The sequence below is a fragment of the Saccoglossus kowalevskii genome, chromosome 1 (genome assembly GCF_978046115.1).
Source record: "Saccoglossus kowalevskii chromosome 1, keSacKowa6.1, whole genome shotgun sequence".
Classification (NCBI taxonomy): Eukaryota; Metazoa; Hemichordata; class Enteropneusta; family Harrimaniidae; genus Saccoglossus; species Saccoglossus kowalevskii.
In genome coordinates, this window is record NC_140641.1 from 29,600,725 (window position 1) to 29,612,301 (window position 11,577).

At 34.4% G+C, this 11,577-nt stretch overlaps 1 protein-coding gene across 1 annotated transcript; it reads left to right on the forward strand.

The window, feature by feature from the left end:
- Positions 1–877: 877 nt before the first annotated feature.
- LOC102803745 (CD151 antigen-like) lies at positions 878–10,246 on the forward strand. The gene is made up of 8 exons (XM_006823859.3): positions 878–1,018; positions 2,568–2,652; positions 6,578–6,769; positions 7,475–7,549; positions 7,959–8,057; positions 8,519–8,692; positions 8,844–8,927; positions 9,735–10,246. Exons 2-8 carry the CDS (start codon positions 2,593–2,595, stop codon positions 9,798–9,800), a joined length of 750 nt encoding a protein of 249 aa, XP_006823922.1. The 5' UTR covers positions 878–1,018; positions 2,568–2,592; the 3' UTR covers positions 9,801–10,246.
- Positions 10,247–11,577: the final 1,331 nt, after the last annotated feature.

Genomic DNA, 11,577 nt, shown 5'->3' on the forward strand with positions numbered 1-11,577 from the left:
GGATTATATGTGTGTCGCCCTCTATGGCAAGAATATTATGCCTTGTATGTGGACAGCCTCAATTGTGTGTGCATGGATAAGACTTTGAAAAGTATAAAAAATTGTCAAAAAAAAATCTTTCAAGGTTTGAGTAACCCACCTAAATTGTTTGTTTTTTTTGTACCATTATTATCAATTACATCTATGATGACTCGCTTTGTTCCCGTTATTTGTTTTGAGTGGGTGAATTGTCATGAGTGGATTGAGATAGGGTGCCTATGATTCAACCAGTGAGCTTAGGTAGGTGTAACGGCATTTCAACGTAGGCGGCTTCCGTCCAGCACGAGTCACGTGACCTCACTGCCTGGGCATAGGCAGCAGATGACGTCATTATGTTGGCCTACTAGGTACGCTATTATATCGGTTTACTTATTAATATTCGGTAGTCGTACATAGCCAGTTATGAATTACGATATTTGATTTGTATAAATGAATCGAAAATTCGGAAAATTAAGCATTATATGATTGGAATACCTGTATGTTTTTGTTATAAATCACTAGATTTGTGTAGCTTGGTATTTATTTTGATAATATTCGGTATAAAGAACAATTTAGTTCAGCGTCAGGCTATTACAGCAGTTAGTCGTCCTCCCTCCAGTTCCTCTTCAGTATCAGGAAAGTCAGAAGATATCGTTTTAATATTTCTTCAATCTGATAAATAATAAGAAAAAAATAAATGCAAAACCTATTTGCAGTTAACACAATTGCGAGAAAATATTTGTAAATGGAAATAAAATAATATGTTTTCTTCATAGCTTGTTGAGTGGGATGGGTCCAAAGGTTACTTTGATAACGCCATACTGACCATACCTGACTCGCTATAGTAACTGGTGAGGTCAGATTCGTGTTCCGTGCGATCAGCGTTAGTTTTAACGGACCCCTCTAAACGTTTTTCGAGAAATTGTGACCCCAAAGAGACCACCGCTTACGTGAATATAAGTCAGTCATTTTCTGGATATTAACAGCTATTATCATAAAGGTAAGACTGTCTTTTCTATGTTTTTTGTAAGTTTTTTTGGTTTTTGTTTGAGGTATACCGATGAAAAGTTTCGCACGTTATCAAAACTTATTTGAAAATTAACATCCATAGTAAACGTGAACAGTGGTTGTCAATAATATTATACGATATACTGATTGTTATTATTGCATTTCGTAGTTTATAATTTTTGCGTTCACTTTGAACGTGATTTGTTGGATTTTAGTTAGCTTTCATGTGAAATTCTAAAAAAGTATGAAATATTAACGATATACGTCGCGTTTTCAAAATGGCGTCCGGACAGGTGTGTCCACCATAACAAGAGCCAAATTTTTTTTTTTAAATATTACATGTAAGGCCTAACTTTGAACAACTCGACGACCGATTTGATAAAATTTGCATTGTATATTTCCCTGCGGTAGTGAATAAACTACCTGAATTTTTCTGAAAAGTATTGCGAGTGGACCATCAACGCCAAAAACAAATATATGGCATCGTGCTGTTTTTTTTCCTACTGCACGTAATTGTGTTAACCCATTTTTTCGAAGAGTTATTATAAAAGATATGGACATTAATTCATATTTAACCTAATTTTGTGGAATATTTAGGTTACTTTATACAAAATACACCAATTGGTGTAGATGACTTTACAATGTAAGTGGGTTTTCAGTCGTGCCTGTCTGTAATGTCGACTTCTTTATTGACTCAATAACTTAATAAGTAACTATTTATGTGTTGTTTTTATGTGAACTGAGCGGGAAATTGCCATAAGGGGCATTAACACAAGAACAAATGAATTTGATAATAATAATTTCTTGCTCAAATTTTGGTCAGATGTTTTGAAATTTGGGTAAAGTGGGTATGGGAAGTTTCATGCTGTCATATAAGCACGCATGGAATATTAATGCTAGCTTGGAGACGAGGTGTGGAAGACAGTAGATATAGTAACGTATACATAAGTGTTATATTCTCCATTCGTAGGTAAACGTATAAAAGGTCCGAAACACGAATAAACATGGATATTGTATACAATATAACATTTTGCTTTTCATAGAAGTTATACCGAATTTACTAATCTTTTTGTTTATTCACGGTCTCATCAGGCAAAACAAGGATAATTATTCACAGCGAATTAATCAATACGTCAACTGTTTGTTTTGTGAGTGGAATACACAAGGGTATACAATAAACAATTATCGAAAACAAGCCCATCACAGATAATATTAGGAATCTTCCAAACCTCTAAAATGCTTACTATTAGAACAGAACACACATGTACTAAATAAAAACCATGTACATAAAAACTTAAAATACTTCATCAATCGAAACAAACCATACATTTGAAGAATTCCTGTTTTACATAACAGGACGTGTTTTAGTTCGTGTTAGACCATCTGTTTATACTTGGAGATCGTAATAAATTGAGAAATACGATACTATTTTTACTTCCATGCTTGTTCGAACCGATGTTACAGAATGCTAATCGCTATGAGCAGCGCGAGTTACACCAATTGATTTTAAAAACAATGTTGTAAATACGATTGGTTCACAGGTGATTGACAAGACTAGAATTCAAAATGGGTCTTGGTATGGGGTGTATTCGACTTCTTTTTTTCCTGTTTACGTTCATACTTTGGGTAAGTACATTTGCATATTTTATCATCATGATTCAGTTCATCGGTTGGCAAAGTGGCTTAAACAGGCACATGTCCGCGTACTGCTAGACAAATTTACATATGCACCACGTGGTAATGTAAAATTCAATTTTATGCCATGCAATTATTCATTATCGAGATATACTAAACAAATAGTGAGGTCGGTCAATATACAGTACTGATGGTACAATATTGAAATTATTGACCTCTGTTATATGTTGACAAACCACTGGATGATAATTTGCATACTACTAGTATAATACCGTAAAATAATAATATCTACTCGAGTAGCCATGATTGTTTGAAGAGGCAATGCTACAATAATTTTGTATAATTAATATTGCGTATTAATAAGAAAACAGATTTAACATAAAATAAAAAGATCTTCTGATAGCAAATATACCAGTATTCGTTTAATGAAATAATCAAACCAGAATATATACGCACGTTCCAATTCATCGTCAAGAAATTCTTAACCCGTGCTTTCAAAAGTTACCCACATTGTCCACAAGTATGTTTGAACCGATATTTAATAACAATCAATAGTAAACACAGTATTATTGGTAAGCAATATATACACATATTCCCACTAATGATACTCCCCGGGACTAAATACGAGTCGCCCCTGAAATCGGGCAGCGAACTACGACGGCACTGTAAAATCACCCACGTTATTGACTGAGATAATAGACAACCTAAAAATGTGCCAATACAAATAACCTACTGCCGACATGTGGAAGATTGTTACATAGATATGCGATGTGTTGTATGCAGTCATCAAGCTAGTGACCTTTCAAAGGCACCACGTTTCATGCGAACAATGTGGAAACAAATAAAATACTCAAACATTAGTAATTTTTTTCAATACAAATGTCAAAATTACCCCCAATCACACATTTTTTTGCATTTTCCAGGTACTAATTACTTGTAGTCACTGTAACTCGGTATGTTTTTCATAGTAATTCGTCGCCCACAGTTTTGTTAATATTAACTAGTATCATGAGTCATGTTAGTAATACAGTGAACTTTGTTTTCTGGAATAATTCAAATTCTTCTTACATTATTTGCATAAATGCCAGAGCCATGACCGAATATCCTAACGTGTATATTTATTTGCTCCAGTCATTTATTTATTTATTTATTTATTTATTTATTTATTTATTTATTTATTTATTTATTTATTTATTTATTTATTTATTTATTTATTTATTTATTTATTTATTTATTTATTTATTTATTTATTTGTCTCTAAAACAATTCACATTATACGTAAATCAGTTTGGTAATAGTATATTTTAAAACTTATACAATGTGTAACAAGAGCGGAGTGTCGCATCGTCCAGTCTGAATTATCAAAGGTTAATATTTATCTGTTTTAATGTAGGGTTCATAATATCGCAAATAATTGGCAACTAGACTACAGTAGGTCTGAAAATTTCAATGTCATTATATGTAGTCTCAAATGGTACGAGTGACTCATCCCGCCAACCCAAAAATAATGAATTTAATAATGATAGTTATCAGTTTGTTACGTCTGTGGCTGCTTACACACAGAAAATGATTACAGAGTAAAATGAAATACCAGTCTGTATGCAAAATGCCGAAATTGAAAAAAAAAGTTAAATTTAGCAATATCAAACAAACTTACTTTTAAAATACTCAAAAATACTTAAAGTTATTTACATTGCCTGTTGACTATATGTTTGAAAAATATGGGAAAACGTTGCTCAAAATACAGTAAAACATACCAATACGCAAATATTGGTGCAAAGGTCGTAGATGGATCACCGGAACCACGATTGATCGGTTGGTTTAATGATTCGTATATACTTGGGATGACTATCAGTGTGTTACACACTCAATGCAGGGACAACAACACTGACTGAGATTTGTCTAATACTGAATGCACAGCGAACTTCCCAAACATGGAGGAGATATGACACATATTGAATTTTGTCAATGATTCTTCATTTCCATATTTCTTTATCAAGCCGCTTGATGACTGCCACCTATGTCTCTCTTCGATAAATCTGGCTATGACCAGCACATGCATAAGAACACGTGATATCTGGCCATACACACGTGAAATCGTAGTAAAGCAGTTTATTTGCTCTGGCCAAGAGTTTACATGGAAATCATTTGACATTTTTTTAATTTAAATTAATTTGAATGTTCTAAATTTTTCAACTTGGCCAAAATTAAAATTATAAATGAAGAAAAAACCTTAATAGAAAAGTATAGAATATAGAATTGACTTCAGGTTCTTCGCAAATAACGTGCTACTCTTTTAGATAGCAACTATTTTACTTCACTCGTACATTTACGCTGTGTCGTTGATAGCGGCAGGCGTTAGCAATTCATTCTCATTCATCCAATTATAAACATAGTAACTTTGTTTCATTTTTTAACAAACACGCCATTAGCTACGCTATTTCACAATTTCCAACAAATACATATTACATTTTAGGCGTCATAGGATGCCCCATTTCACGATCCACATATAATTTGGCTAAATAACAATTTTTAAAATGTAAATTGCGCCAATTTTGGGTTCACGTTGGGTCTCTCTGAAGAAGAATAAAATGAGACACGTATACTGAAGCTATGCTTGATGACAGGTGGCAGCTTTTCATTATGAGTAGTTTACTCCGTTAAATGAAACACGCTGGAATTTTGCGGAATTTGTTATCATGAAATAATCAAATGAGTCGAATCTTTCGCCATTGAGACGTACTTCAAGTTGACAATAATACATATCCTAATTAATCGCATTCATTACCATAATCACGACGTAATGACGATTATTCGAATACAATTATACAAATGGAGAATACAATTATTACTCCACTGAACATGTTACTGCACATTTACGTAATGTATCTTCGGAGGGAACCTCCCATTGTATATAATGAAAATCTATGATCACCATGGAAACTCACTAAATCATATGTAATTTGTTTTCACAGTATTAAAATTAATATCAATAATATAATCAATATATGACGTTTTCATCGCATGTCACCGAGCCTAACTTTGACATAGAAACACCATAGAAACCAGTGTAAAAATGATAATTTTGACCATTTTTCATTGGAACTCTTGTATCTCGAATAATCGTCTGGTGATTCCAATTTTTGTTTTCATTTTCGATATTCTGATGTCATGAACTCATAATGATAAAAGTATAACAAATAGGACATTTGATTTGGCAGGTCAAATGAGAAGTCACTTCCAATCTCAGAGATATTGTCCACTTATTGACTACGTGCATTGGCTAAATGTATGCATTTGGATTCCAAATAAATAACTCCCATTTATTCCCAATCTTAGGAAAATATCTTAGATCTATCGTGTCTAGAAAATATACCTTCTCTAGAAATTTGCAGAATTTAAAATTATGGATGGCTGCTGCAAACGACAGCCAGATACTTGAAATTGATACTCGACCTCCTCGATCTCATCTGGATGTCAACCATCGTCGTGAAACAAACAATTACGCATAGAAAGCAGAATGTCGACGAGAAGGATCACCGAATACATCTTAGATAACCTATATCACCACAAAAATCTTTATTGTCTTTGCCATAAATAATGCAAACAAATAAAAAGCAACGATACCATACGCCTTTCCAGTAAGTCGCGCCCTCTAGCGGTAAAGCGTTTATATGACGTCATGAGTACAAAGATGGCGACATCATCGATATTGATTAGGTGTCTAGTCTTCTGTTAATACAAAATAACGATTTTGAGATATTTACTTTATTGTAAACACTGAACGACTAAACATCCAAACATTAGGGTTTAGGGAAAGGTTCTACTTAAACACGATTTCAAATCATCTTTCATTTCAGCGCCAACCAGACAGTATCAAACCCTAGCTATATAATTATAATTTTGTCTCTTTTAGCTATGTGGGTTGGTGATAATAGCCCTGTGCTTATGGATGGCTATCGACCAGATATACTTTGAGGCTTTGCTTGGAGCTGAAGTCTACGAAGTTGTGTTATATACGCTGCTCGCGTGTGGCGCTTTGATCTGCCTTGTCGGTTTCTTCGGATGTTGCGGTGCCCTCAGGGAGAGCAAATGTCTTCTTTCTTTGGTAAGCAGAGTTTGTGGATCCTACTGTACAGAACCAAGTCATGCATAGTTGCTATTGTAATTCTTTTAAAAAATTACAAACACAGACAAATTAGAGAAAACTGCTTAACGCTTTATAAAAGTGCGTTTACAAATTATTAAAATTTACCAATACAATTATACTCACTTCAATACCCCGAAAGCACCAATATTTAGAAACAGGGTAATTGTAACGCTGGAAGGAGTAGCGCTGAGTGGGTAATTACAAAATGTGTTGAGGTGTTAAAGCACAATTTACATTAGTGTGTACACTGGTGTGGAATCCCCAGAAAGTTCATTGTGTTCATTCGTATAACCTAGAAAAGATGACCCATGGTTCATCACGTCGAGAAAAATCAACTCAGTACGTGGTCTGTGTAATACAGCGAACTAAGAAATCATCAGCATGGTGACTGCGGAACTTACATTTATATATAATGCGTCTACCTCACGATAGCTAGTATTAAGTGGGAGTTCAATTGTCGATTAATGAGGAACGGCACCGTTCAATTGTGTTCCTAAGATTTGGAAAAAAAATTACATCTTAACATCGGTCATATAGATCAATTTCAAAATTTGACTATACCTACCTGACTTGTGAACATGTATTTAATTTTAAAGAAACCACATTCATTGCGTATGCGCAGAAGTAATTCCCCGTAATTGTACTTAATTTGTTTGTTTTCAGTACTTCGTCTGCGTTATCATCATCCTTGTTGTCCAGTTAATTATTGCTATACTGGCTATTATCTACCATGAACTTGTAAGTATGTTTTTATCACGCATTTCACCACAGTTTCAATGAAGTGGTGTGGGCACGTCACAGTGAACACACTAAGTTCCGTGTTCTCAGTTAGTCTGTGTTTAAGTTAGGGACGTCATCACATCGAGCCGTTGAAGTTATTCTTACATCAAATAGTGTGGTTATAATGACGTAGCCGATACAACATGATTATTGTTAGTTATTCCGCATATACCTTTTTTTTAATGTACTATAATTGAAATGAGAATCAATGACGTCAGGGATGACGTCAGTCTACATGTATTTGCACCATGCGTGCATGGAAAAACTAAAACAATTACATAGTACATACACGCATTTCATTTATGTACACACAAAAACAAAACAAACTTCTGTTTCCTCCTTCATCTTTAACTATGTATTACTCTAGATCGTGTGGAGTATTGACGATCATCTACAACGCTCAATTGACTATCACTATGGTTACTACCATATCCACACTAGGGGATGGGATACACTACAAGAAGATGTAAGTATCTTTTCCATCATTTGTATCAGCACTCAGTCACACGTACTTGCTAGTTTCTTCTCTCATCTCACGTAGCTAGTTTAGCACCTTCATTGGCGACTCGATTACTGGCTAATACCACGTGGACAACTGGAGTGAAGTGGATATAATAAACAAGTTTATAGAAAGTTCGGAAATCTCTGTCTAAAGAACTGCCGAAATTCAATTATAATACTTGTTTGGCATCTTCGTCTTTTCCACCTTTTGTATTTATTCTTATTATTATGGCTTCAAAATATTTACTTTCATTTTTTTTTTCACGAGTTTACTTTACACCTGTGATTGTTACGATTGCGATTCCTAATACATTGTGATACCATGGTTTATCGCAATCACAAATCATACGTGCCTATTTGATTATATATCAGATCCACAAAAAATATATATTTCATTCTCACGGATGTGTTGCTTTTGTTCCTCAGTGGAAATGCTGTGGATCCAGAGACTACCAGGACTGGCAAACAAGCCGTTGGTACCTATCTGACCAGACCACACATCAAGCTGTACCTAGAGCCTGCTGCATCGATCCAAATGATTACCCGGCATGCACACGTGGAACCATAAAGGCCAATAACCCGCAAATGTTATTCAATGAGGTATGGGGATTGACCATTACGCAACTTTTGGGTGGAGTATCGTTAAAAAAGAAGAAATAACAAATCTAGGATGAAATCATTTCCACAGTTTTCTACCTCATCTCCTATGTGCATTTATGATAGCATTATGTGTTTTTATTATGATTTTCAGGGTTGCATGACAGCGATGCTGGAATGGGTACAATACAATCTTGAGCTTATCTTTGGCCTGGCCATTGCTATCGCTTGTATCGAGGTTAGTACTCCTGGGATGCGTTCATCCTTTTAAATTTAAAATTTGTTGTTAAAACCACACGTGGATGACCGAATTGCATTATGAATGTCTCCTTTGTAGAAAAAACAGTAGTATTTGTTGGATGGAAAGTGTGCTAATTGTTATTGAACATATTAATACAGAGCAAACGAACAAAAATAAGAGCGCAGTTCATAATAAATCATCATCTGTTATCAATATATAGTATTATTATACATCTGTCACCGTAACGCCATAAGTTACAGCGTGCCGTAATTTTGCGGTATTTTACGGGGTATTTTTATTCTACCATATAAGGAAATGCGAATTCCAAATATGGGATGATTACGCGCGTAAGCGTCCTCTAATAATAAAAACAAACATGGCTGCCACCAGGGTTTGACCGGACTCCATACAAAGAAGTTTGCTGGTTCTGTTCTAAACATTTTGTACTTCGGCATGATGTATACTTAGACAGTACACCGTCGCATCGACCTCCGCTGCACGTCGGTCGATACTGCCGCCGTACTGTCTTCGTGCATACTTTGAGGTATCCTCGTAATAACCTCACAGTATCAAGCAACAATATTTGACATGCTCCCATCCATATTAAAGCGGGAGGGTCGTCACCTGCGCACGCACGGGAATTGAGTCCCAAGCGATGATAACAACACACGCTAAAAACGCATGCGCAGGCGACGACTCCCCCGCTTTAAATCTTCGAGACATCGTTGTAATTAAATGGCTGCTTTGTTTCTGCATATAATCATACGATGTTTCTATGTTACAACTTTTTCTTTTGTTATTCAGATATGCAGTCTTATATTTTGCTGCTGTCTACACCAGAGCATAGAGAAGGACGCCAGCTATGTGTAAAAGGTCATTTGGATATATTTGTTGTGCTGCATCAAGTCTTCAAGTTAACAAAACATAAATATACACGTGCGCAAAATTTTCCATTACATCCAATTAAAATAAACGTGCACGTTCCCAACATGGACATCCAAACATTATAATTGGTTTGAATGTTTTGTCTAAGAATAATAGTGTAGTTTCGCCTTTTACGAAAACTGTCTGTTTCCCAGTCTGAAGGTCAGACTGACCTAATATTCTTGCATAGTCCCCAATATATATATAGTATTGCAGAACTTATATTCATTTTCATATTATGGTCATGTCACCATGACAACACGTTTATTATGTTTGTATGATTAACTGCCGTAGTTCTCAAGTTTCAGTTTTACCACTCAGATATAAAATTCAAGTAGAAATATAAAAAGGACTTTTTAATTTCATTGCATCCGATTTCCAAAAAAAAATAATATTTGTTGATAGAAAAAAGAACTCAAGAACTTAATAATTGTAATTTTATTATTTAATTCTTGCACTGCATTCTGGGAAATGTGACCCTAGAAAACATATCACAAACTGTTTTTTTGTTGTGAATTAGTGAAATATGTATCATGTATTATAGAATTGAGAATTTCTTGTTATTAGTAACTCGCTTTTTCACTCTAATGACATTTTTATACTTCTCTTAAAAATCGAATTTCCATGATTTGAATAATTTCGGAATGTGTGTGAATTGTCAATTCAGTTCAAGCAAGACCTTTGAAACCCCCACTTTAATGACAGTATTGATTACAAAATTTAGTGAAGTATAGTTGAATAATGTTCTGCTCAGAAGTAACCTCTTTTTATAAACATTACATACATTTGTGTAATTACAGAATATCCGTATTAGTGTATATTTAGCAAAACACATTTTTCAAATAAGTGTGAAAGAATTTTGTCATTGCAGGTAATCGCAGGAAAGAATGAGGTTTATGATGATTATCAACTGTTCTCGCGAGTCATTTTGTTTTTAAAAAAAAGAAAACTTTTCTAATCATTTTTTTTGTCATAATTACGTCATTGTTATTATTACTCAATTTATTATTCAGATAAGTAGCGAGAAACAAAACAAACTTGATTATTGGACCTTCATATCTACTATTGATCTGACAAATGTTTTAAATTGCTTATTTTCGATGTTAATGTTGCATGATTTAAAAATAAACATTTAATTTCTTGAATACTGGTGAGTTTGTATGTGAAAACATCTAATCACAAGTGCATAACAGCATGGGAGGTAATGCCTGAATATATAAGCTATCCTTGGCTGATGAAAGAGGTGTCATACTCTACCATGTAAAACATTTAACCGATTCTAATAACGAATTCTGGCTTACCTGAGTTTATTGGTCTTCTTTATGCATACAAGTACAAGTACCTGTAGCTATGTGACATCACTGATTTGTTGCGAGCATCAATCCATGAATGTCATTCTTGCAGATTACACAACGTCTGAATCTGAAATGGGGATTATTAATTTGGGATTCAGTTTATTCAAATATGTATCCGTAGATCTTTTCTAATTATTTCTAAGTTGACCGAATCAAATTTGGTGTAAATACAGTCCACAACCAGTTGTCGAATAAGACTGGACTGATTTCAATTAAGCTTTATATGACAGTACACATTTGGTGTAGGAAATAGTACTTTTTGTTGATATCCGATTCAAGATTGCATAATTTTACACCCACCGATGCACAGAGCACGAGGTTCAGCTCTCAAAGACAGAATATGTTCAGGTTTATTCACAGAGGAGGAG

Excerpts from the sequence above, each read along its gene's own strand:
- LOC102803745 (XM_006823859.3), top strand. The coding sequence starts at position 2,593 with ATGGGTCTTGGTATGGGGTGTATTCGACTTCTTTTTTTCCTGTTTACG. Across the intron at positions 6,770-7,474 it reads GCAAATGTCTTCTTTCTTTG|TACTTCGTCTGCGTTATCAT; the intron begins GTAAGCAGAGTT and ends GTTTGTTTTCAG. Across the intron at positions 7,550-7,958 it reads CTATTATCTACCATGAACTT|ATCGTGTGGAGTATTGACGA; the intron begins GTAAGTATGTTT and ends GTATTACTCTAG.